The sequence below is a fragment of the Sardina pilchardus genome, chromosome 4 (assembly GCF_963854185.1).
Source record: "Sardina pilchardus chromosome 4, fSarPil1.1, whole genome shotgun sequence".
NCBI lineage: Eukaryota > Metazoa > Chordata > Actinopteri > Clupeiformes > Clupeidae > Sardina > Sardina pilchardus.
The window spans coordinates 10,129,824-10,157,593 of NC_084997.1; the positions used below are offsets into that span (position 1 = coordinate 10,129,824).

Consider the following 27,770-nt stretch of genomic DNA (forward strand, 5'->3'; position numbering starts at 1 on the left):
TTCTTTTTACCGTCCTTGAGGAATGTTTTCTGCTCAGTGTCAAGACAGTAACAGACTGGTGTAGTATTCATACAATTAACCGTTTTCAAACAAGGTCATCTTATCAGCCTTTGGAAGGAGAAAGCATGAACAAATACTTTTGTTGAGAATGTGTCTAGTGATGCTTCATAGAAAGGTGTCCATCTGGAATACCAATGTATTGGTATTCACTGCATATGTGGAAATACCGATATGGCCAATGGGAAATAAATAACTGCAATTGTGCTGTAATATTTTCATAAATAAACTATGATGGAGTGACGTGTGGAAATCATCATCTTATGAGTGGATGCAAAGTTGCTATCGATTTGGATACCATTACTTGCGTTGTCTACGACAACTGACAGAGCAGCACCATTGCAACAGTATATTTAAGTACCATTTCTCTGTCAGTACTAGTAGGCTGGATTTAATTACCAAGGAGGTAACACATATGATGACAAAGGTGTTGATCAACTGTGTGAATTGCAAAGTGTAATTTATACTTCATCTATCTATAAATGCAAGGAACGTCTGTCTGTGTGTCACTCTGTCTGTCTGTTCCATGCATAACTCAACCCAACCATTCATCCGACTGCTCTCAAATTTGGTGGGTGTCATCCTAATGGCACGAGAGTGTGCAGCAAAAATGGGCTCTGCACTAGTAAAATATATATCTATGATGGTCAGTTTCTTCAGTCATTGTGCAAGATACACTCCACCTACCCTACTAAGGTAACATGCTACTCCCTTTAAAGTTTTCATATGAGAATGGAGCTAAATCAGTATTCATTTGACTTGGAGAGTGGTCTAGTGAGCAACATCCGGCCCAACAATTCTTTGCCTGCAAGGACTCATTCTGTCTACAGACCCTGTTAATAAAAAGACACAATTACTCAACACAGACGTAATCACAACTCAATCACCTGCACAGCGCTGGCCAGTAATGAAGGTAATGAAATGAGCTGCCCGTCCCTCAGTCTGTGGACTTTTTCAATTATCAGCACACATAATGAGCTGAACCTCCGAGTTGATTTCAACTTCTCTTTCCTTCAACTTGCGGTTTTATCATTATGACTTGCCAAAAGCCATGTTCATTAGTGCAGCCAATTTACCAACGAAATGAGGCTTTTGACATATGCTAAAAGGTATGATTGGAGCCCATCCTAGAAAAAAGAAATCAGAGCACAAACAACTACAAATAACAAAAGTATTAAACAAAATGTGTAAGAAACAAAAAGAGCCAAGGCTGCATGAATAGGGAAAGATGGACCCCAACTGCTCCGGAAAAGATTAATCCATTATTTGTACAGTAAGTTATTATGATCTAATGAATGTGGATTTCTCTAAAAAGAAACTACTCATGGAAGTGAATATCAATGCAAGTTTCACTTTTAGAATATCTGCATTTATTTCATTTTTAAAAACATTTATTACAATTAACACTTAGGTACCATTAAAACGATGATGTATCCCGACAGTCAAACTTCTTTAGTGTCAAAAGTAGCAAAGTTAGACTAGTAGAAAAGTGTCAGACTATCTCTGAAAGACCTCCTAACACACAAGGCTGGCCTAAGTGAGAACTGCATTCTATGTTTATGACTGTCCATCTAGTGGTCAACTAGATCATTTAGGATGCTTTGATTCCCTTTGAGTGATTGACATTTATATTAGTTCTGTAGATTTTCTCTATCAGCCTGCAGACCTGCCATCTGACTACAGTTTAGTACTTGGTTTTAAGAGGACACCCAGATACTTTGTGAATTACGTTGGGACACTGCAGTGTGGGGGGCACTTGATAATTCCCTGCTTTGTCGCATATAAGAGAATGGAGGCAATGTGAGACAGGCTCTGCAAGCGATGGCGCTCTGGAGAGCCCCTTAAGGAGTGAGGCGCTTGGGGTCGCGGGGGAACATGGACGTCTGGCGGACGTTGTGGAGCCCCAGGTACAGCATGGTCACTCTCTCCAGCCCTGAGGGAGATAGAGGGGACATGCTTATCAGTGGGGGAGGGGGGAGATCAAGGAAATGTCCCTAGGCAACTTCATCAACCCAAGACAGGTCAGTAGTACTGCAGCAAAGTTGGGATGGGAATATCTCACCAATTCCACCACCAGCATGTGGAGGAGCTCCGAACCGGAAGGAATCAATGTACGACTTGATCTTCTCCAGGTCTGCCAAATTACACAAAGGTCAAAATATCAAGGTCATATATTCAGAGGGGTTAACACGTCCATTGACAAAACTATAGGCCATCTCTACTGCGCCGGTGCAAACAAAGCGCCTCCTATTGAGGTTTTTGCGTTGCGACGTTACCGATGTTGTGGTGCTGCGCTCTCTCCGTCAGCAGCTGGGGATCGTGGACCCTCTGGGCGCCGGACAGGATCTCCTCCCCTCTCATGAACATGTCGTAGGAGTTGGAGTATTTCTGCAAGCACAGGAGACGAGCTGTCAGAGCAGGAGATCACTCACGGAACCCGAGGAGAAAGGTTCGGAACAGGCTCAAACGTACCCGGTCGGTCGGATCAGGCATCGTGTAGAAAGGTCTGACAGCCAGGGGGTATTTGTCCAGCACATAGAAGTCAGTGTCATACTGCGGAGAACACAAGAGAAGGAAATGCACAAAGTGGTCATGTGTATGGACGTCCACTCCTTGAAAACAACACATCTCGGTGTCCAGATAGGGACAACACCGTTTGTGTTGTTTCCAACACATTCTTTTTTTAAGAGTGTACGCCTCATTTCCTCTGTAGCTCTTGTTCACGAGGAGAAGGACAGAAGCTCCGTACCTTTTCTTTGACAAGACGGCCAAGCAGCTTTTCATTAGGCGTGCTGCAAAGGAGAGGGAAAGAAAATCATACAGACACACTGTAGCTATAAACGAACTGGTGACCACAAATCAATTCTTTCTCTCAATTCAGTGCTCCATAACTTCAGGTTTTTACAGCGTCCACCCTCTTCAGTGAGTGCATGGAGCTCCAGGACGCAGTAATGAATGCTGACCTGAGGTCCTCCTCGTCCCCCATCTCCACTCCCGCGGCCCGCAGCATGGCCACGCCCTCCGTGTACTCCAGCCTCAGAGTGGGCTCCAGGAACTTGAAGGGCTCGCTGGGGAACTGCTTATTCACCGTCTGGATCTCCGTCTGGAACCTGTCGCACACACACACACACACACACGCACACACGCACACACGCACACACGCACACACGCACACACGCACACACGCACACACGTTCACACGCGCACACGCACACGCGCACACACACGCACGCGCGCCCACACACACACGCACACACACACACAAATGCAACAATGAAATGCCAAGTGTGATCCAAACTACTCCACATATTACCAGTGGAGGGCAGCAGAGAGTTGCATCACATTTGTGGAATAGAGCACATGGTCTGTCACGCAACAGTTGCAAAGAGAAACGTTATGTACAAATGAAACTGGGAAAAGTCACAGTTCCACTTTTCAATGGAAAATGCTCTGCAGTTGTGTCACACCACACGTCTGGTTAGCAAAACACAGCACCAGGGATGGGACTAGGCACAAGGGCACTGACATAATTTTTTTCACATTCTGAATTAGAGGCAACTCCTCTAACAAACTGGCTTCATGCAACATGAGTAGCGTTTCAACATCAACCACATACTTTCAAGTAACAGATCCACACCATAAACGGCCATTACAAGAAGCTGTAATAACGATACTCACTTGTCTTGAAGTCCTTTGAAGATCTGCACCATGGTGTCAGTGATAGACTCAATAACCTCATGGTAATGGTAGTTGAAGGCCATCTCAATATCCAGGCCCACAAACTCAGTCAAGTGCCGATGAGTGTTTGAATCCTCAGCCCTGAAAACTGAGATTGTAATGGGTTACTACTACACAGTGTTCACCACAATTAAATAACATTATTCCAGAAACAAAATGAAAACCATCAAAACAAGGAGTACAACATTAAACAGCTATGGCCACTATATACTCAACAGAACACTGATGTTTTTCACATCGGTATTATCATCACTACCCTTGTTTGACCAGTGGGGGTCGCTGTTGAGCTGAGGTGGTGAGGACTGAGACCCATGAGTCCCATTAGGAGAGTGGGGATTCTCATTCCAAACAAACAAAATGAAAAATATTCTACATTTGAAGAGCATGTCAAGGATTCTGTGTATGACTCAGCTAACCCCGGCCAGTAGCGTGAGATGCAGAATCCAGGCCACGTTTCGCTTTGTTGGCCAATTTTCTCACTGAGGCAAAATATGTTCACCTTAAAACATTTTTTTTAAAAAAAACCTTTGGATCAATCCTGAACCACTGAAGAGAATCACTTTTTGAAAAGACTGATGCGCCCAGAGATAGGCGATGCTCACCTTCACAAACAGCCCAGGAAAAGCTGAGCATGTCTTGCTGTTTATTACATAACCAATGTGCTCGCACTTCAAAGGGATTGTCAGTTACACACCAAGTCAAATACCCAGTTGCAAAGCTTGCATCTAGGGTGCCGTTTCATTGAGCTGTTGTTCTAACCAAAAGTGTAAGTCCCCGGTGGTTTCCAGTGCATAGGGGCCGTGGGGTACTTTCTGGACTGCTGATGCAATGTGCATTGATGCTGTAGTAAGGCTTACTGGCTTTCTGAAAGTTGAACACACACTGAGGACTGGGGGAGAGTGAGAGTGTGTGTGTGTGTGTGTGTGTGTGTGTGTGTGTGTGTGTGTGTGTGTGTAGGGGGGAAGGGGGTAGAGGGAGTTGGGGGTACTTACCAGGTCCCACACAGAAGACTTTGTCAAAGTCAGCACAGATGCACATCTGCTTGTAGAGCTGGGGAGACTGGGCCAGGTAGGCGCTGGTTTTGAAGTAGGACACGGTGAACACGTTGGCGCCCCCCTCGCTGGCAGCTAGAGGGGAGAGGAGAGGAGAGGAGAGGCGTCAGTCAGGCACGGCAGCGCTGAATAGGGACACACGTCTGTTTCGGTTGTGGTGGGCAATGAGCTATAGTTAGAGAAGTACATCTGATTGACGTTTTTTGCGGTGGGCTGGAGGGCTCTGAATGGTCTGTCTAAGAACACTGTGTACCCAAGCATGGGGTGCCTGGTGTCAACTGGGCGTGTGCGCCGGAAATGTGGTTTTGGGGCGTACGTGGTGTTGGGTCCTTTCACAGCTGGGGCTCGGCGTTTGAGTGGCAAATTTAAACATACAACCGCCAAGGATGCACGTTTCCATTGGCTACTGCAGATATATTACTAAGGAAGTAGTAGTAACCAGCACACACTCTCCCCACTCCCAACCACACACACACACACACACACACACACACACCTCTTTCAAACTTCAAACCACCAGGGTGTTGCAACTGGGTTATGAAAGACTGAAAAGATTACTATGACTCGCTCCACCTCTTCAAGCAACTGATTGGCAGACCAAAAAAAGGATCGTATATAAGGCTGTCGAAATCTCCACTTGACTCACCACATGCGATGTGCGCCTTGTTTTGTTGCTATGGCCCTAGGACCTTGTGACAAGGCTCTCTCACAAGCCACTTGACTTCAGAAAGAACATCGGCTAAGCCCCAGCCAAAAAGGGGCACAATGGGAGAAGCAGCGCTGTGTGTGTGTGTGTGTGTGTGTGTGTGTGTGTGTGTGCTTCTCCAATGCTGAGCTCATCAGTTACTGTCGTTCCCAGCATGCACCCACACATGGCCCTGAAACCATTCGGCCCATTCTGCCAGCGCATCAGGCCGTATTGACACGGCGTCAATAAGACTCAATTTTCTGCTGATATAAGGGGATGTGCTAACCAGGGCTCCCTATCTGATGTATGGGGTCGCCTCCTCTCTGATAAATGCCTTACCCAGCGCCTGCTCTGACACTTTTGGCCACTGTTTCTTGTCCTTCCCCGCATGAAAAAAGAGGCTCGCCTTGGAAGTCCCCCCCCCTCCCTACACACACACACGCAAGCACACACCCAAAGTCTAGGAGCGGTGGCGGGTGACTGATTAGGCACCTCTCTGTGTGTGGGAGAGCGGCAGTTGGGAGGCTGAGTGCTCTCTCTTTCTCCTCTCTGGCCACAGATAAAGACAACGTGCACCTTCACATGCACTCTCTAACGGCCACACACCAGTGCATGGGAACCAAGTAGGAGTACAGCATGAATGTGTATGTGTGTGAGGTTTATGTGTGAAAGTCCATGTGTGTGTGTGTGTGTGTGTGTGTGTGTGTGTGTGTGTGAAAGTCCATGTACGTGTGCATGTGTGTGTATTGGTGTGAAAGTGTGCGCTTCTGGGGATGGGGATGGCACGACCATGGGCCGCAGGTTTAACACAGCGGTTCTCATGCGGGTTTTTGTGATGGGAAAAAGAAATCGAGTATGAAAACAAAAAGCGAGTGTGATGTTATCGTGTGAAAGTGAAAACGAGAGGTGTGAAAGGTTTACCGGAGATGATCTTCGGAGTCTGAATCTCCACAAAGCCCTTGTCGGTGAGCGTGTCTCGGAAGAGCTGGCAAACGCCGGACTGCAGGCGAAAGATGGCCTGGCTGGTCGTCGTCTGGGGGAGGACAGAGGAAAAAGGGACAGCATTGCATCAAGCGCCAATCAACTACCGGAAGGAAACAGTGATTCAGATCAGATCACGGAGCCTCCCAGCACAGTTTCAGATAAAAACCAAGGATACCATGGCTTATCAGTGTTGAAATGGGCAAAACTACACCAATCTGATGTGGTAAGAAAACAAAAATTCCAAGAGTCTACACAAAACCGCATCACTGACTCCACAACTACAGGAGTACATCTGAACTGAACCACTGCTCCATGAGTCCATGTAGGCACAAAAAAAAGGCAGCAGGATAAAAGCCATGTCTGCCTGCAACACCACACCCCAGTCACTACACACACACACACACACACACACACACACACACACACACACACACACACACACACACACACACACACACACACACACACACACACACACACACACACACACACACACACACACACACACACACACACACACACACACACACACACACACACACACACACACACACACACACACACACACACACACACACACACACACACACACACACACACACACACACACACACACACACACACACACCACCCGAGTCGCTCCCTTCAGCCACTGACTGCACCACAAAGGGCGTCGAAATTCAACTTTGCTCATTCGTTCAGTTCATCGACCGGGTCCCTGCTGATAACCAGTGATGTGATCCAGTCGTTCCTTTTGAGACTGGAGCTCGGCTGACACCAGGCAGACAACACCTGCCCACCGGCCTGGTGGCTTCAAAAAAAAAAAAGCCTTCGCACAGATTCAAATTCACAGCCAGGAAAGAGATAAAACACCCATGAGTTGTCCTTCAGTGTCTTGCAAAAATGCTGGGGGGAATCTGTGCAGTGCATTATGCAGGCTAAGGCACAAAAGAATAAAACACAGATAAAATATGAAGTTCAAGATGTGAAATATTTACTGAAGACTCTAAAATGTGTTATTCAGTGAAAGCTGTTAATGTATTTCACAGGGAGAGCATCACTACCCTGCGAGAGGCCTCTGTTAAAGACTCTTGAGACACTCTCTCTGTAGTTTACGTTGAGAGTTGATGAGCGTAGGCAGGCAGCTTTCTCTCTTTCTCACCCTTGTTTTCACACTTCTCCATATTTGCCTTCACAGCGGGGGGGGGGGTTGGGTAGAGCGCAGGGACACTTTACGTCACTGTTGTTGAAGCGATGGTGTCAACCAAAACAGAGAAAAAAAACATTCTGTCCTGTGGTTTTTGCTGTACGCCTACTGCTCAGAGATTTTTTTTCTTGTACCCTACCACCACCACCACCGCCACAGATAACCATGTGTTCAACGCTCCAAACTTGCTGCTTCTCAGAAAGTAAAAAAAAAAAAAAAAAAGAAAACGCTCTACGTGGAGAGAAACTGGGTAATTGTGAAGTCGTTTGGGCCTGGTCTTTTCAGGTCACTGTTTTTACGGGCTTTTATGGCGGCTCCCCCCGGCGGGAGCATGTGAGAACGTGTTAATGGGTTTACTCTTCGCTCGAGCCGGGCGCCGTGATAACAGGCCGACAACTCCGCTGGCTCAGAGCGCCACATTGTCCTCTGAAACAGGTGTTGCTGAGCACGGCGCAGGGTGCCAATGGCAAGAGCTGCCGATTCTCCGCCACTCCGGAGGCCAGCTTTTGGAACAATGAGGACGTTGGGCTTCTGCTGGGCAACACATGGCGGCTTCTCGCGCCTGCACACTCACAAGTGTACCAGAGAGGCGGAGGAGACGCTGGGACGGCACAGATAGCAAAAAGGGACGACGATGGAGGGACTGGTCTTACCCTGAGATCAATGACACGGTTGTCCAGTCGGGTGTCCTGATTGACGGTCGCTCTCCCTTCCTGAAAAAGAGAGAGAAAGAGAGAGAACGAGAGAGAACGAGAGAGAGAGAGAAAAAACAAATGAGTTTTGTTTTGTGAACATTGCTCCATTTTGTGGTTGTTGCAGGTTGCTTTGTTTTGTTCTTGCGAGGTTACATAATATCAGAACCTGGCCCCACCCACCAGCCTGTAGCATCTAGTCAGACTCAGAAGGCAGGCTAGGTAGCGGTTTGCCGCCGCTCCGCATCCTGCCCCTGTTACTCATGCATGCAAACACAAGGCACCCAGACAACCACACTCTTCACTCTCCCCTGAAGGAGGTTAAGCGCCTCGCCCCGACTCACGCCTGACCCCCCCACAGAGACTAGAGCACCTGGGCCTCAAGTGTAGCCAAGATCACCTTACTGAGCAAACAGCTCTCCTTCTTCAGCTGTCCTTAAGCCCTGACCGCCCCCCCCCCCCCCCCCCCCCCCCCCCCGCTGGACAGACTCAAAGCAGAGCCAGGAATTACTGCGGTATGCGTCTCCAAATCCCTCATCCACCATAAGACACCGATTACATATCTAATTGTTCAGATATTTCCGATTTGTTAGTTCTGGGGGGGTGGAAGTGTGTGTGTGTGTGTTAGGGGGGGGGGGTCAACTGCTGTGAACCAGCAGTGTGTCAGCTGGCCCCGTCACATGTTGGTGCCACCACCTGCCTCGCTCACCTCATCCCCCTCTCCCTCGGGTCGGACGGCATCCTCCAGCTGCAGGGGCAGACGGGGTTCGGCCTGGCTGATCACGAATATCTGAGACGGGGGAAACGAGAGACAAGAGGCAAGCAGACAGACCGACAGACAGACAGGCAGACAGAACGTGAGGTCAATGTGAGCGAGAACATGAGAGAGAAACAGAGAGGAGTTCATATGCAGGAACACATGGCGAGCAGACAGCAAACGTGAGCTCTGGGACCGCGAGAAAACACTGGCCTAATGTGATGCCTGACATTTCCATCGCACGCACACACACACACACACACGCACACGCACACGAACACGCACACGCACACGCACACACACGCTTGACATTTTCTGGCTGTCTGTCTGTCTACTTCTCGCCTTGATTCATATTCAAGTCCCACCAGTCTCAGCCAGCTGCACTGAAGAGCCCCACAGAGGAGTCATGGAGGAGTCCAGTGCAGCCCCAGAGGCCTCGGCGGCAGCTGCAGCTCTAGCTGTAGCGAGCGTGGCCTACCCTCTCGATGTGCAGCTCCACGTCCTGCTGAGAGCAGCTCTCGATCTTCTGGTCCACCTTGCGCACCATGGCCTCCACGTCCACGATGCTCTCCTTGTTGATGCTGGAACAAAGAGCAAAGAGCACGGAAAGGTTCATATTTCCACTGAACCTCATGTTCTTTTAGCACATGCAGTTCTCTCAAGTTGAATTTTGATTGAAGGCATTGCATTAAGGCTGGGCAATACGGCTAAAAAAACCTCTGCTGATCTCGATATGTGAGGAGAAATGGTATTTATTTTACAATTATGATACAATATAATCAAATCTTATCCAGCCAAGGGCATGTATAGTTATAGTCAGATAGTTTAACAGTATTTTTTCCACAAAATGGGGACAGTCAAGACAAATGCATGACATTTTCTGAGCCGTTTCATTGAGTCCTTAGGAACCATAACTGGGATGGGTGTAACTTCAATGAGGCTTCAGTGTTGAGGTTCAGTGTAAAGACATGTTTTTTTCAACCCAGCATACTGCATACAGTATATAACTACTGCTATTGACATTATTGATCTTTTCGCAACTAATACACAACTTGAACACTGAAATTCTTTCTTTTAAATTTGTCTTAACAAGTGGATTTAGATAGTGCTCAGGTCCCGCCAATTTTTTCTGCTAATTGGCCAGTGTGAGCATGACACTCGTGATCGTGGTGCTGGTAAGGGAACCAAGTGCAGCTGCGTCCAGCCGCGTGGCACAACTGACCATCGCCGCGGTGATTTCCCTGACCACCACCTGAATCACGAGTGCCATATTGCTTAATTACCCGCAAAGCCATGGCCAAATTAGATTTTTTATGACTACTGACTGATTCATGGGATACTAAAAAGACATATCCAAAAAAAACCCTGTACAAACGTTGGTGCCTAATATGTTTTGGAACATGGCCAGTGTATCTCTGTCCAGTGTATCTCCACAAAAATGTTGCTAATCTACCTGGCTATTGCACACAGCGAGCACATTACACTGCAATTCATACATCTTAATAGTTGTGTGTAAGACTACAAAAGACTACACTCACAGCTCTGCTAAAACACACATGGACACCTTTTCGCAATATGGAAAAATTTGCAAATTGTACACAATACTACATAAAAACTCTCTCGCGCATGTATATTGTCAATATAGTGATATTAAAAACATGTGCTGTATACTATGATCAAAATATGCAATATGTTATGCCACAGCTCTAATTTGTATTCACTATAAATAAAACGTATGGCTGCATGGGTGAGAGCTGCACAGAGAATAAAGCGCACACCAAGTTCAAAGGCAGCATATGTGTACAGGGTATGACAATGTGAGGGGGGCACCACATTCTTCAGAAGCATCCAAAATGCGTTCATGGACTCGAGTGACATTAAGTTGTAGGTGAACATGACACCACCGACTGCGGAAGGTGGAAACTGAACATTATGTAATGATTTCCATTGTAATCCACCGTTCCTCTTTTCTATTTCAAAGGTGGCACATTTTCCAACACAAGTCATGGTTGCACTGTCTAAACGCGCGGGTTTGTAATACCATGTGCCGCTTCTTGTGCCTGGCACCAAAGGGCATAAACTTAGAGGCACAGACATCTCTCCTTCTGAAGGGTACTCAGGCACTTTGAGAGACATTTTCCATTCCAGTCTGAAAATATAGCCGTGGACCTTCTTTCCCTCTTGTGTGTGGTGTCATGTGCCTCTGGTTTTGTGTGTGTAGGGGGGGTGTGGGTCTGCAAGTGGGTGTGAGAGACAGAAAAAGAGGAAGAGAAAAAAAAAGAGAAGGCCAACTGTCGCGGCGAGTGTTGGGTGCTCAGCCGGACCTGCGAGTAATCCTTCAGCTCGTCTCATTAAGGAGGAGTAATGAGAGGCGAGAGAGGGAGATCACCGGCCCAGCCAGCTGCTTCTGGGAGACACTTCACACTGCCTGGATCAGCTACACAAATAAAGAGCCGTCTTAATACACCCCCCACCCACCCCCTCCCAACCACCCACCCGCCTACTCACCCGCTCTGTGCCGAGGAACAATAAAGCCGGCTGATAAAGGAGTCTTGATTAAGTCTCACTAAAGGCTGCCTGGCTGGCTGATGCCACTTCGCTGGGGTGCAATCTCCCCGCACAATGAATCGAGAGGGCTCAAGGAGGAGAGGAGAACGGAAGAGAAATGGCTTAATAATATAAACGAAGTCTAATGGCCTAAAATCATATTTCATGGTTGTTTTTAACTTCCCTGGGAAGAAATGGTGAGAACCTGCCTTATCTCTTATGGCGGTTGGTAGTGATACTGAATCAAGTCTCAGAGACACAATATTAGAAGAGTATGAGTAAAATAGTAGAAAATTAGTAGAATTAAATAAGAGTTTATAGTAACACTTTCTTATCATAATGGCAACATTATATAATAAACCTGGTTTGGTGATGTTTGTTTACCTAGTTGGTTAAGAGTGGTTTCGCCACTCGTTACACACAATTACGCACTAAACAGCAATGCATGCAACTGCAGGCTGACACAAGGCCTTACGCAACTAAAATAACAGGGAAGTAACAATTCTCAACAACAAAGTGTTGGATTTTTCACATGGGCTCTGACAAAACATCTGACTGCTCCAAAATGCTGAGCAAAGTCCTTGAGAGCGAGTTTAGTCATCTCCACTGGCCCATTGTTTTTCTAGTGCTGGTCAACGGAGGGAATAACATCTGATGTTACATGCTAATTAAGGTAAAGGTTGCGAGGTTGCCACTCTTAGCACGTTACTTTAAGCTCACAGCACCAAGTGGAAGTTAGAGAAGGTCACAGGGCCACAGCGTGTCTAAGCAGAAGAGGCTGGGAGGTGAGGTAAGGTCAGGTCAGAGCAAACCCAGTCAGCATGACCCTGACCTGGAACATAGACAGACTGACTGTGGTCAGTTGACACATGACAACCCATGACTGACCGCATATGCCACTTTCTGTGTGTGTGTGTGTGTGTGTGTGTGTGTGTGTGTGTGTTAGGGTTGGGCGATGTCCCCTTCATTGGCATTTGACGACGTGTACAGTAAAACATTGCGATGGACGATGATATCGTTTCAGGGGAAGGGGTTTACACTGATTACCATGTCTAATTACCTGTATATGCACATACAGTAATAAAATGTACATAGGTTACCTCAGTTGTGTGCCAGATGAGAGCCGCACAAAGCCAATGAAAACCGCATAAAAGATGAACAGACAACCAATCTGAACACTTGCTTTTGCACCAACCAGAGGAATACATTGCCAGCCTTTGCTGGGCCTAGCAAAAAAAAATCTACTGAAGACTACAATCGCGGTCACTCATTTCAAATCTTCAGTAGGCTACCAACCTCATACACTAGGCATCTCAATCCACGTTATGCTGAACGGAGGAGCGGCTGCGGAAAGTGAAAGTGAGGGGCTGCGACTGCCCAGTCCAAGCTATAAGATAATTCTAACAAAAGACATGGTTTCTTATAACACGGTGGAGAAGAGCGCATTTGGTGCTTCAGTGCTGTAGCCTAGCAAAAATATTAGAGCTATACGTGACGATCAGCAAGAATTTCCTCTAGTCGTGATAATAATGAAAATTCATTATGACTATTTTGTGCTAAAACATCAAATATTTTCAGTTCAATGTAGGCTATAGTGCAACACATATTAAAAAAGGCAATAACAATGACACAATCAGGAATTATTTGAATAAGACGGTAGTTTCACATAGACTAACAAGTGCTTTATTTTTGTGCATCAGTTCTAGGCTCAATTCCATTTTCAGCTGTAATGTGTTAGCTTGTTAAAACAGGGTCTATAGAATTACTGTGCGTCTGGCCAGTGGGGGCGTGGCGTCATGATGGACAATGACATCGGGACAACCCTCGTGCGTGTGTGTGTGTGTGTGTGTGTGTGTGTGTGTGTGTGTGTACACATGTGTGCTTGCACTTTTGGTGTGTAAGTGTGTACGTGACATCAAAAAGAAAGGGCGCGTAAAACTGTGGGTATATGAGTAAGTCAGCTTTCACACAAAGCCACTCAATTTCACAAACCACATGTCATCAGATATTAACCCTTTGTAACCAGTTGTGGAAAAAAAGCCAAACCCTAGTTTGCGATCATATCATGGCCTATTTTTACCTGCAACAGTCAACCCGAAAGCTATGGTGAGAACCAGCTAACGGTGAAGCCGAAACCATCTCTTAACAGTTGCTCTTGACAGAGCGATTTTTGACCCTTGAGTCATTCATTAGCAGTAGGCTTTTAAGTGGGTTGTTCTCCCTGAAGTAGCTCAGCTGTGCCGTTATCTGCAGCACAGGAACGGGCCCCATTTAAGTGCTGATGGAGTGCTGTAGCCCGACACAAAACGGTGCTTTTTTTTTTTTCTCCAGAAGCGAGGAATTATTGATTGCCAATGAATGTGCGCTAAAGTCGGGCGAGACGCCGTGATCTCACTCGCTTTTCCCACCATTGTTAGGGCCCGCGCAGACAGGAAGTGTGTTCTCCTACTCACTTGGCGGCAAACTTGACCATCTGCTTGCTGGCGCGATCTCCCACGGCGACCAGGGCCTGGACATTAAACTGCTGCTGACGCAGGACCAAGAAGCACTGCTTCCCTGGAAAAGGACAAACCCATCAGTCGCACCCTGGGTGTTGCACACTCTCTTCCTTAATTCGGTCAATAACAAGTGTATTTCTTTGGTTCTTCTGGGTTGCACTTTTCTTATTCCAACTAAAGATATATTTGTTCTTGTACCAATAGACCCAAGCTGCCACATTTCCAAGGCAATCATTAACCCCACCAATAAAGTCAGCTCGCTTTGAAACGTGGCACACAAGCCAAACTTGTCACCAAATTGCCACCTGCACACCTTGAGAGCGCACAAACTAAAAATAAACCTGCAGGCTCGGACTGACATCAGAGAGACCACCCAGACGCTTTGATCTGGCTTCCTGGTGTCCTAACGTTGTGGAGGGGGCCAGTGGTGGTGGTGGGGGGGGGGGGTGGGGGAGGGGAGGAGGGGGTGTGTGACAACAGGTCTGAGAGGGATCTGGCAAAAGTAGACCTGCAAGGCTCAGGATGTTATTTGCCTCTCAAGGACATCCTCCATTGAGAAGGAATGAATGGGTGTCGAGTTGGGGTTGGGGGGGGGGGGGGGGGGGAGAACAGGTCCCGACATGGAAGTTGTCCTGGAAGGAAACCGCTAAGATCTGATCATAATATGGTGGTTTATTCATTACCATATTCGTAGCCCCTGATGCGTACGTGCAGGCCCCTGGCAGCTCAGATGCCCGACCGAGTCGGAGCTCAATGGGTTCATTGTGGGGGGAAAAGTGCTAACGCTGACATGCAGTTTGGGTTTCTGAAGACCACCTTGTAGGTGAAGAATGTGAGCAATGTCATTTGAGCTCACCTAGCTAATGTAATCAATGAAGGTTCAACAGGTTTTTCAATTTTACATTAAAATCGTGAAAAAACAAAAAAGCTGTTCTAGACTAACCAGGATGCACATACAGACAGCAACCCTACTGGCATGCCACTGTACGAAAGAAAGAAAAAGAAGCCTAGATCTCAAATAACTGCATTATAAGTGCTCTTCACTTCCATGCAAGTGCTCGTCACAGCAGCACTAATGTACTTCTTTTTCTGTGCGAAAAAGGCACTTAGCAGTCTGCCCCTATCCCCCATGCCCCCTATTCCAGCCATAAATCTCAGGTATGAAGGGATCCTGGGGTCTGGTGCCATGCTATCTTTTTGATTTCTTCCACGGGTGCTGGAACACCTTAACAAATGGCGTTGGCTTGACAGGTGCCCTTGGTGCGGCTGCAGGAGTGGCTCTCTCTCGGTGTGGCTGGCAGGGAAACCGGATAGCATAATGATGGCGTGGTTTTGAGAGTTGCTCGCGGCGGGGAGCGTCGTTACCTTTGGCTCGGCTGGTGTGAACCCTGGCGCGCACCCAGATCAGCTGGTCAGCCCTCTCCGGTGTCAGCTGCTGGACACGGACCAACACCCTGTCTGGCTCCGGCAGGGCAGAGAAAGGAGCACCCTTCAATGTGACATCAAAGCGTCCATTTTTCACACAAACACAGACACACCCACCCTCACACACACACACACACAGATATAGAAAAAAAAAGACACACACACACACACACACACACACACAGATAAAAAGAGATACACACACACAGACACACACACACACACACTTTACAACAAAGCAGTTTTCTCAGATTACACTGCCGGCAGGACCAACAAATATGAAAGAAAACAGGCCCCTCTTCCTGAAAGCTGACCATCTCTGGTGCATTGTCTTGCCCGGTGACAAATCACCTCTGCTCCTGCCCCCCTTGTCATGTTGTAGCACTCACCACTTCATTACCGGCGCGAGGGGCGCAGAGGGGCCTCCCTCACCTGCCCCTCGGTGCACTGTGTGTACCCGCCCCCACCGCCCCAACGCTGCGCTACCCACATAAAAGCATGCAACTACTTTCACTCATCCTTGCAGACAGTCACGCAGCGGCTTGTATCGCTTTGTTCTCGTGCGCTGGAGCCGAAAGGGCAGGCAGACAGATGGATGGGTGCGCAACCTCCACCTCCGCACCCCTCCCCACCCAACCTCGCGCTCTCTCCCCCCCCCCAAACCCCCAGCACCCCCTCACTCAGGTACGATTAGTCACTCCCAATTATCTCCTGACATTCGTACGCAGGCAGCCTACGGTGAAAACAGCGCCCAAACAACTGCATCCCTGTGACTCATAATGGTATCATATTATGCGCAGTGATGCAGCTGTTGCCTCACTTTTCTGTGAGCAAGGTGAGAGTATTGAGGGGAAATGGCTGCAAAAGAAAAAAAAGGGTAAAAAACACTTTCTATTCAAGCTGTGAAGCAGCGGAGAACAAAGGCTGAGAAAAAGCAGACACCCATGAATCCCCTCTCACCCAGTTTCTCCTGTGACTGGACCATCGGAGACACTCCATACCGATCCTTGGCAAAGTCCTAGAGGGAAATCAAGAAAAAGAGAGTGAGAGAGTGTGAGAGAGAAAAGAAAAGAGAAGACAAGAGGAGAGGAGAGGAGAGGAGAGGAGAAGAGAGGAAGGAGAGAAGACGAGTTGATAGAGTGCGTGCAGAGACACAGAGGCTGGATGGGATCCACTGGAGGCATTGTGTTACAGCTCATACTCACATCTTCATCGGTGCTCTGCTGCTCCGCGGCCTGTCAGAGAGAGCAAATACCTGTTAGACAGCTGAGAGACAGATCTCATTAGGCTGACACTACTCCCCAGAAAACAGGCCCCCACTTGAGACAAAACAAAGTCATTATGATCGACTCGACCTAAATTCCCATCCAAGAGAGCAACACTGATTGCAGTGATGCAGAAACATAGGGCATGTTCACTGATGTGGACACAAGAGGCACATGCATGGCAGTGCCACTTGACCACAATCTAGGAGCACTGACCTGAGACCTGTCTTACATAGACACTTTAAGTATAAGTAAATATCGCCATCATTTAGCCAAAATAACAATTTCTACTAATTTCCCAAGATAAGATGACTAAAAATATAATGTGCTTTTGTCACCAACTGACAGCACCTTGCCCAAGACCACTTCAGTAATATTCACAAGTACGTTTTCTTCATGTTTCAAAATATCGCACTTCAATGTGAAGTGTCACGCCACCAAGGAGAAAGAGGAGCTGTTGTGCTGGTGAGACCTTGGATGTGAAGCATGCTGCTCCAGGCTCTTAAGCTATTGAAATGATATGCTTTCACTCTGCTGCTACATGAGATAGTAACGCGACACCCAGCAAGCTCCGCGAGCCTGTTCTCACACCACCATCGCCGCCAGTGTGCAGCCTGACTCCGGTCTCCAGTGTGCCTCTGTAAGCCAGTGACTCGCTAGAGCTCAAAGAACAGGCTGTGTAAAAAACGGAATTTTAACACAGCGCCTCAGATGGCGGGTTCAAAATAATGAACCCTGCTGTTTTGCGCTTGTTTATTTATGCTAAACCACTGCGCTCTTTTTGGATTTAAATAGACTTTTGTTTGGGCATAGAAAAACATAGGAGTAACAAGCACAGGAATTGGGACAATGGTGCCCCCCCCCCCCTCCCCACTTGCGGATCCGTCTGTGCCAGCGTCACAGCCACAGCTGTGGGAGGCGGGGGGCCGTCGTGGGGCGCTCAGACGCACTAACCAGCTTGGCCTGCTTCTCCGCCTTCTTCGCCGCTTTCTCCGCTTCCTTCTGCGCTTTCTTCGCCCCTTTCTTCGACTGGGCCTGTTGCTCCTCGCTCGCCCTGCAACAGGAAGGTCACACACACACACACACACACACACACACACACACACACACACACACACACACGAGTCAGCTTCGGCTGGCTCCCAGCTCCTCACTTCCTTAAGGGATGTTTTGGACCGCGGTGGGAAAATGCATTCCACCCCCAGCTCACTGTCTGGCGCACCGTCTCCCCTGGTTTTTAACTGCGGCTCCCTTTAAGCCCATTGTTTTCCTCTGACGATCCTAAATGCAGCCAGGTGCCAAGTGAGCTGATAGCCCATCACAGGCTGCATTGTGCTTTTCATGTTGCGCTTTCTTGTGAAGACGTCTCACTAAAGAGATGGGCAAAGGGGGTATACAACAAGGCTTGACACTACAAAGGGATCAGGGTATGTGTTGGAATTAAGGATCTTCAGTGAACAGGTAGCTAAACACTTAATCTGGCAGGATATTTGAGACAGGATATATTGAGGATATTTCAAGGCACTACCTACCAACACCTCTCCACGTGTTTGTGTGTGTGTGTTCAAGTTTGTCCCCACTCACAAAATGGCTTAATGCATTAATAAACACCCCTGACAGTATGGCAATAAGCACTAACCCAAACAGAGTCCAGATTTAGAGGCATTTGGTAATACATTATTTTCAATTTCCACAGCATTGAGAATGTGATAAGAAGTCATTAAAACCTGCCCTTTGTACTTGCCCTGTTAAACGAAATGGCCTGAATTCACGAATCAAGGGCTTGCTCTATCACTGGCTCCAGTCAATCTGATAAAAACCAGATATGATAACAACGTAGACGCCATAAGTACATGGTCTGCTCAAACACTGCAACTGTCTAGGCTATGTTACATCCAGCCAGAGAGTGGTATTAAAAGATCATTCCATTTCAAGATAGGGCATGAATGCATGGCATATGTTAACTGGAAAGAAAAAAGGTGTCAAAATACTTTTGACATCTTTTGCTTAAAATCCTGGCAGTTGCAGTATGGTGAGTAAATGGAGACTGCTAGACCTTGCTCATCCAAGTGTGGCATTTGCACATTAACTTGGAAAAGAATAGAAGCTGAGCACACAATCAGATAGGCCTACATGTACTGTACATGAATGCGCACACACACAAACACACTATACCCACAGGACATTTTTCACCAAGTTAGATTCAGAACTGTCCACCATAACTCGAATTCTGCTTTGCTTTACGCGCATGCGCACGCGCGCACACACACACACACACACACACACACACACACACACACACACACACACACACACACACACACACACACACACACACACACACACACACACACACACACACACACACACACACACACACGATGGCAATTGCCCAAGCTGCCCCCCTCACCAGTCCCACTAACGAACAATGGCTGGCAAAGGAAATTGGGTGGCCCATTCACAGAAGCAAGTGCAGGCCTATTACCAACCACTGAATTCACGGATGAGTGTTGCTCACAATTTAACTTTAAAAACTCCATACAGCAGAGCATGTTTGGGCCATTGTATAAATTGGCAGACAGACACGCTTTCACACTTGGTCCTCTGGAAAGTTACTCATTTACAAGGAACAAAGGAAAGTAATCAACTCCAAGTCAGCATTTCCCCCTGGGTATGGGGGTTGTGACCTAGTCCTAAGTGAAAGTCCTGGTAAGACATTATAGAATGTTGCTTGCCCCGTCTTCCTACAATAATCCCCACAACACTTCCGGTCCTACTTGTTCTACTTCTGTCTGTGACAATAAATTCCATCTGGTAACCTACATGTCCATGACTAATTAAATAGTAAGATATTTGATCTTAGACATGGTGCCACTGTTCAATACATCTGATGCCATACTAATAATAAGAAAGTACTGGAAAACGATTGCCATTAGCAAGATTCTAAACATGATTACAGATAGGCTACTGCAAAATTGCACATATGCAAGAAGTTGAGTGCTCCGTGCATTTTGCGTTTACTTCATGTACTGTAAGCTATACAATAGACTTCTTAGTAAATTATTTTCTTTTCTGTTCTGTTTGCAAAAGTAGAACTGATTTATGGGTTTAACTATGTGAGACAGAGATGGCTGCCCAGCGGCTGATGGACTCGTAACACAAGTGTCAAAACAGGCTCACACCTGTTTCAGCTGCATCGACATGCGACATGTAGTTGCCTGCCCTGGGAGAGCTTACAGCAAGCAAACAATGTAAAGCTAACAGTTGTGGAAGTATTTACAAACAGTACAGAGCTAGAGTTGCGACTTAAAAACGTCGCGCTACCAAGACGTATTTCTGTCAAGCAATGTTAATGTTAACAGTTCATCACAATGTAGCGTAGCACTGTCACTTTCGCGAGTTTATTATTACCTATTCAGTTAGCTAATAGCTATAAGCATTTCAACCATGGGTTTTACGTGCCCGATAAAAAAAGTTATACGCTTCAGTTTTAGGAGGAATTGCCCAATAGACAATGCAATATTGATACAAATGGTAACAGGAAAGTTAACTTAATTAGCTAGCTGGAAGGCACCGTCGGGGCACAACAAAATCCAGCACTCTAATCAGCGCTATCAGCTAACGTTAAAACTTTCGGAACACTATCCAAACATTGTTTCTGTGACTAAAATGTAAAATAAGTTAATTTCCTGTGAACAAATTAAGCGATGACAAGACTCTCTTTTGCTGATGCAATCAACTGCAAGCGTGTCTAGATGTGATGGCATGGCATACAGCAAGATTAGCTTTTATGCTAACAAAGTATCCAGGAAGCATTAGCTAGACAGACATGTCATTAGATGTTTCAACTGTTGGTCACACTAGCATGATATATTGACGTACCCCTTTAGTTCTTCTTTAGTCATGACTGACGCCCTATAAATCGAGACGGTTACTTGGGAGAATCCTCTAAAATCTCACAAGCCACACAAACTGGGAATGCTCTTCCAGGGACACGCTTGCAAGGAAGGACCTATTTTGTTGGTGCACTGCAGGAGCATGTAGCCTGAGCTTTCCGTGTAGAAACAATAGACGGTCTTAACCATTGTTCCGCAGCCACAGAACAAATAATGAAGAAAGGTTTTTTGTCTTGTAAAATTATTTATGCTATCAACCAGCCAGTCTCCATATAAAGTCAGATACGTGTTAGGCCTATTTCATGATATTTTTTATTTACACTTAAGTCAAAACACATGACATACAGTAGGCTAGACGTTTCTAGAGAATAGAGATCTCAACTGATTTCAAATAATCAAAAGAAGTGAATGCCTCTCTGAGATGCCTAATCAAATATGTTGTAGCCTATAGCAACAATGGTCAAATAGAAGTTTAACCATTTAACCAATATTTTAAAGAAATGTATACTTAGTGTGACAAGACCATTAAATAATTTCACAGGTCATTGCTCCCATGATCTCCTGTGGCAGGAAACTGCCTTCCTGGGGCTCATTTCCCAACCATAAAATAGGCTACAGGAGATTGGCTCAGGGCACATAATGCATTGAATTTTCCATTATTGCTTTTGTCAGTCATTGCAGCAGGTGCACTGTGTAAGGGGATCATGTTTGCATGGAAAGACCACTGTAGTTTATTTCAATTTGTGAGGAAAAGTATTTCAAAACACTCAACAGAGCTGTTCAGTACTGTTAGGCTATATAGCCTATCACATTTAAAATAAATTCAACGAGACAATGTCACCATGTGTGACCATAGCCTTAATATACTATCAATGTGAAATCCTAATGACTGTTGGATAGTGCAGAACTTTGAATGGAAGTGATTAGATGTGTTTGGTGTAGTTGGACTGGGGGTGAGGAGCTCCATTTGGCACCCATATGGGTTCTCAAATGGTGCTACGAGGCAATGGGCTAGACTCAGCAGAGCTCAAATGATGTGAATGGCACATCTCTTTCATGGTAATGGGAGGACCATTCCACCACATTTCCAAATGAACCCCTGACTTCATGGTCCCTTTTAGCCTATATCTAGCTCCATGAACTTCATTATGATAGGCACTTGATCACCTTTATCATTGCTTTACATGCTTGGTAGCCTACTTATTAGGATACTTCATTCCCAGCCAGTCCCTGCTTGCTAACTTAAGCTCTGACAACGTATTTTCCCATACAATCACCAAACCTATAACAAAGTTATTTATGGTCAGCCTCTTTATTTTCCATTGTTGTGAAATCGTCTGGTACAATGCGTAAATCACACATGTAATCATCCACTGGCTCACACCACGAGCCTGAGTGGTTTATTGAGTGTTAACTATGTCTTTTTTCTCATTCAAATGAGCAGATGTTCTTGAATTTGTAGAGCCCTTGTATGGAAGCCAGTCCTTCAGTCAGGTGGAGCTATTGTGTTTATTTGACAGACCTCCTCTACCCCTATAGCACATCCCATCCCCCACCCTGCCCAAATCTGACTTTCCCAATGGGTTGAGGGAAAGAAAAACAAGGGGAGTCATGTTTTTAAAAACCCTCATGGTTTATTATGAACATTATATTAACAAGACACTCAACAAATCAATGCAATGACACGAAAACAGTGTAAGCTACCACAACAATAAATAACCTCTTAAAGCAATTAAGTGCCTATACATAATGGCAAGCAAACTATATACAGACATTTACAAACAGTGTCTAACATGATTCAGCATATAAAAAATAATGCTGCTTAAATGTACAATAAGCCATTTATCACTAAAGGCCAGACTCAAGTTGTATACAAAAGTACTAATCTGAAGTGACAACTGAAATTAAAACATGTTTTGTTCAAGTAACAATTGTGTACAAAAATGAGGACTGTGCTTTTTAAAATGTCTTTAAAAATCTACATAAAAAAGCAATGTCCGTTCATTAACTGGAAAGGACACTGGAAGATTCTGATTCTGTGGACACTGATGAAATAATTCCTCTCTTCTTGGTCAGAATCTTGTGACTGGATCTGCTGTTGAGCGTGTTCCGGGCGGATTTCTTGAATTTCACCCCAAGGAACGCATACAGAATGGGATTCAGACAACAGTGGAAGTAACCCAGCACTTCTGAGATGGGCATCCACTTCTCAAGGCCCCGCATCAGTCCACAGTTGTCATTGCTGATGACATTGAGCGTGGTGAGAGTGTCCACAAAGATGGCAATGTTGTACGGGAGCCAGCAGAAGAAGAAGCAAACAATGAGGATGACAGTGGTCTTCAGTGCCTTCCTCTTCAGCGTCTGTCCTTTGGAACCCTGAGACAGTCGGGAAATTATGATGTAGTAGCAGGTGAAGATGACCAGCCCGGGCAGCACGAATCCAACCAGAATTTGCTGGAGACGAAACACAGCCATCCAAATCGCGTTGCCCTCCTGTGGGTAGACGCGTTCGCAGAAAGTTTTGCTGCCCCTCTCTTCTGCTCTCGCGAACACCAGGTCAGGCACGGTGAGCAGCGCAGCAGGTAGCCACACGCCGAGGTAAATAATGCGCTCTGCAAGAAGTTTTCTGGTGGACAGGCTGTTGGTCGCTTTAACAACTGCCAGGTATCTGTCCAGGCTGATGAAAGCCAAGATCAGCACGCTGCTGTACAGGTTAACAGTGTAGATCATGTGCACAGCGACACATAGAAATCCACCGAAGTACCAACTGCTCGCCACATCCACTGCCCAGAAGGGCAATGAGAGCACAAACAACATATCAGCCACAGAGAGATGGACGCGGTATTTGTCAGTCATGTTGGACGACTTCTTCTGGTAGCCCATCACAATGATCACAAGCCCATTTCCGACGATGCCAAGGACGAAGATTATTCCGTACACGATTGGCAGGAAGATTTTCTGGAAATCTTTATTGAGCGCTTCTGTACAGAGCTCTGCATAGTCGTCCATATCCCCCGATCCATCCTCGGAGTTGTTGAATTCGTCCATTGCGAACACATAGGTCTGCAAAAGACATCAGAATGTAAGTTGTAATTTAGTGAACGAACATTTTTACTTAGTCTTTGTTTTTTATCGTGCAATCTAAATGACAACAGACTAGGTGAAAAGAACATTAAAAGTTCGGATCCAGCCCATTATGTTTAAACACTGTTCAAACTTAGATTTACTTATTGTGGGTTGCACAAGTACCTCCACTTTGCTTACTATGGTTTTTGGATATCATCTTGGTTTGAAAACACATTAATTGCCACAAACAATCACTTACGAAACTGCCCTCGTCCATCTTCAAAGTTACGTTAATCCCTGAGACGTGAATCAGACTCCAGCAACTGTTTGGAAGCACACAGGTAAAATTGGCGACACGTTGTCAGCGCATCATGTTAAATATGAGCGCGTCTTGAGGAGGGAGGCGCTCCAGGCTCCTCCTCTTACTACACGCTTCTGTCAGGAGTCGGTTGTATTGTAACGGTCACAGTCACTGTCCCATACTACTGCTGCTGGTGTTAAAAAGGTTGGAGCTCTGCTCACTGCTCGGTAGCATAACAGTTAAATGATAAGAGGTTTGAATATTTTTCTCGTGAAATTCGACATGGCTGTAATTTCACTTCTGACTGTTGTGTTTAGGCAATAGGCCTATCAGGCACGCTCATGCTGTTTTCATATAAGGTCGGCTCTGAGATGACTTGGTATTGGTAACCAATCTGATTCTGAGACAGTCCTGAAACACAAACAGCACGTTTGGTCTGAGAGAACATCGATATGTTTATGCTTGGTTTCTTTCTTGCATGAGCTGCTTCACAAATGAAATTGACTCCTGAACTCTTAAACTATTGGCTTGTGCATGGGCGAAGCAGAAGTTGTCAGTGAGTGTGCACTCCACTTTTTAACATGAGCTGTTACCTGGAGCTGCCTTCCCTGATCTCATGTCACCTCAGCCTCTCTCATTTGAAAATTTGAACTCGAAAGAGCCAATGGGCGAGCTGAATTAATGGCAAAGAGGAAGTTCTCTTTTGAAACAGAAACCACAATTTACTACTGCCGATGAAGTCAGCAAAGGTGGTGCCTTTCAGAAATTGTATGCTGTATGTGCTGTGTGTCAATACTGACAATGGAACAAATCAGCAAGTTGTCCAAGCCTGTCTGTTTATAGCCTGTCATCCGTGTTCATTCACCTTCATTGGTGATCCAACTGATCCCAATGCTCTGGGAAATGACATATTGACACACAAATAAGTATTTTGTGCACTATGAATCACCTGTCAGTGATATCAGGGGTAGAAGCATGGGCAGTGGTAGCCCAATAGCTGACTGTTGAATACTTCCTCTGCAAGAAACACATTTTGATTTAGTTTGCAGTCATGGGGAAAATCTTGGATTCTGCAAACAAAGTGACACTTGTGCTGCGCATCATCATGTTTCATTCCATAAAAGCAAAATATTTTCAAATCTGTTCTCCACAAAACAAATTGACACCAACACGGTTTTCTTAATTCATTGCTAATGCTGACGATGTTGAACTCAGTACTTTTCGACCCAAAATCAAACCAAGATGTTAGATAGTTATAGGTGATCTAAGCAATGTTATACAATTTCTAATCTAGATCATTTTTTTGTCACGTACTGCAGTGCAAACATCACCTCACCTAAAAAAAAGACAGTCTCTGTAGAAAGTCCAGGCTCCAAGAACAACTTGGTCCAGCCTAGACCTTAAAAACATAAACTGTTCAGCCCATCACTGACAAGATGCATGTTTTGTGTCAATTGCATGGGAGGGGAGGGGGAGGGAGTAGAACACTAGCTCACTAGCACCTTTAAAGTCTTTGGAGTCTGATCACAAGTCTGTAAACATTGCTTTTCCGTAAAAAAAATATATTGTGGAATTATAAAATGATCCATCCACATATATTTAAAGAAGGAGAGAAGACATACTGTGGCTGAGTCTTCTTTTTCCGTCCCTCTGCCTATTATTTCTTCTTTTTCCATTCTTAAAAAAACAAATAATGGACTTTAATCCATTTATTCCACAGATTATCTCTCCAAGAATTGCTTAGGGATTACTCTCACCTACATTGTTTTCATGTTGACCTGGACATCTTGTTTAGATGCCCAATCAGGGGTGAGATGCATTATCTTTCCGTCTGTCAGTTTGACTGATTTTCACTTTTTTGTGTGTTAAGAGTCTTTGTTTTCCTCAAACGAACAACTAATTATGATGCCCAATACAAAGAACACCCACCCAGGGGGTTTGTGCCTCTTTCTTGTGTTTTTTGGCTTCTTCCCAAATCTTCTGTCAATGAAAAAAGAGACCAAGCGGAAGATTACCCAATGGCATTTGCAGCCAGCCAGCGCACAAAAGGCACGTGCCACTTAGACCACAAGTCAAATGTGTTAAGAGCACCTCTCAAGTCAAGGATGGTTATTCAAGTGAGCTGGAAAAAAATGCATCTAAATGGAAAGTTGCCCCCTCCCCCCCCCACCAACACATGTACACACACTCCTCATACACCTCCTTCATAGAGTCGAGATGGTACGTTTTCAAGTCTGAACTCATTCGAAGACTTGAAGGAGACCGTACAAAAACAGTTTCACAACACAATGAAAAAAAAAATGCCCAGGTGGGTTTATGTAAAAATATGGGCACGGGGGAAGCTGAATGGGGCCCGCTGCAGGGGCTTCCCTCTCTACTATTTGAAAAAGTACTTGGAGGCTGAGTGGGAGTGTTATCCTATCCAGACTATGTATAATTACTTGACTACTCAACAACAAAAGAAGGCTTTATGTGAATTTTAAGAGAGATGGGATGCATTATTATCCTATCTTCAGAGACATTTTTCTGTCAATATATATATATTTTTTTTATCAAGGTTTGCTGGATTTTGGTCTGTGTGTACCTGGAAAGTTAAATGGTTGCTGAAATCAATCGTGGTTGCTGATGAAGCATGCTCCATGTTTAGCATAAAAAGGGCAAAGGATAAATGAGTTTATCTTTAATGGTTAAAAGTGGTCAAGTATAGTTCCAGAATTATACTTTCCTTTTTCCAGTTTGTATATTAACAAAGAACAACTGAGAGACATGGACAGTTGACTTCTTTGAGGCATTCTCAGATGAAACTTGTTCAAACACATAGGCACTCCCAATATTTGTTTTGGAATGCGCTGATCTTTATTGGAGAGGACTCCCATGATGTTATCTGGCATGGCCCTGATTTGGTAATGGTCTGCTCAGTTGTGGGTGAGGGCTGGCTGCTTCACACACGTGTGAAAACCCCCGGATAGGGAGAGTCTGCTTATTTGTGTTGGCCCTTAATGCTGCTCCACCAAGCCACCTTTCTAAGGACCTCATCAGAACGCCCAACATTATGATTATTATTTATTTTTTGAATAGGATTGAATAGGAATTAGGTATCAAAGGATCTGTCTAGCACTACATTTGCCTGAATATGTGATTTCAGAATGTTGTAATGTACAGAATGTATATTTGAATGCAACAATATAGGAATATACAGTTAAGATGTATGAGTGCAACAATAGAGGTCTTTATGGACAAAGGTCGCCCTTATCTTTGGAGGCACCTTTCAGCACTTCCTACTTGGGCGTGGGGCGACACTTCTGGCCCTGAAAATGGTCTTTGGCTGCCCACTTTAGTCACGGCATGTCGAGATTCACTATGAGCTAATTTTTTGTTGTAGGCCTCTAGATTTGGAATACTCTCCAAGTATACTGCCTCTCTCTTGGCTGTGGGGTTTCATCACAACAATGCGGTAATTTGTTCCAGTTCATTATACTTCAGTGGACAACGATTTAGACATAACACATTCTGTCTACTGCTGGGGTGCTATTCAGGGTCACAGTCTATGTACTTTTCTCAGCGCATGTAAGTGCATATTGTGATTGAATTCATGAT

The 27,770-nt window shown here is 45.6% G+C and overlaps 2 protein-coding genes across 2 annotated transcripts; both read right to left on the bottom strand.

Annotated features, from left to right (window-relative positions):
* Positions 1-1,404: 1,404 nt before the first annotated feature.
* dars1 (aspartyl-tRNA synthetase 1) lies at positions 1,405-20,948 on the bottom strand. The gene is made up of 18 exons (XM_062534066.1): positions 20,793-20,948; positions 17,865-17,964; positions 16,851-16,880; positions 16,606-16,663; positions 15,586-15,678; positions 14,176-14,278; positions 9,654-9,756; positions 9,128-9,208; positions 8,380-8,439; positions 6,457-6,568; positions 4,788-4,922; positions 3,736-3,883; positions 3,021-3,167; positions 2,807-2,849; positions 2,530-2,610; positions 2,334-2,445; positions 2,120-2,191; positions 1,405-1,990 (listed from the first exon to the last, which is right to left on the bottom strand). Exons 1-18 carry the CDS (start codon positions 20,813-20,815, stop codon positions 1,899-1,901), a joined length of 1,593 nt encoding a protein of 530 aa, XP_062390050.1. The 5' UTR covers positions 20,816-20,948; the 3' UTR covers positions 1,405-1,898.
* Positions 20,949-22,420: 1,472 nt separating this feature from the next.
* Positions 22,421-24,257, bottom strand: cxcr4b (chemokine (C-X-C motif), receptor 4b). The gene is made up of 2 exons (XM_062534067.1): positions 24,132-24,257; positions 22,421-23,869 (listed from the first exon to the last, which is right to left on the bottom strand). Exons 1-2 carry the CDS (start codon positions 24,147-24,149, stop codon positions 22,811-22,813), a joined length of 1,077 nt encoding a protein of 358 aa, XP_062390051.1. The 5' UTR covers positions 24,150-24,257; the 3' UTR covers positions 22,421-22,810.
* Positions 24,258-27,770: the final 3,513 nt, after the last annotated feature.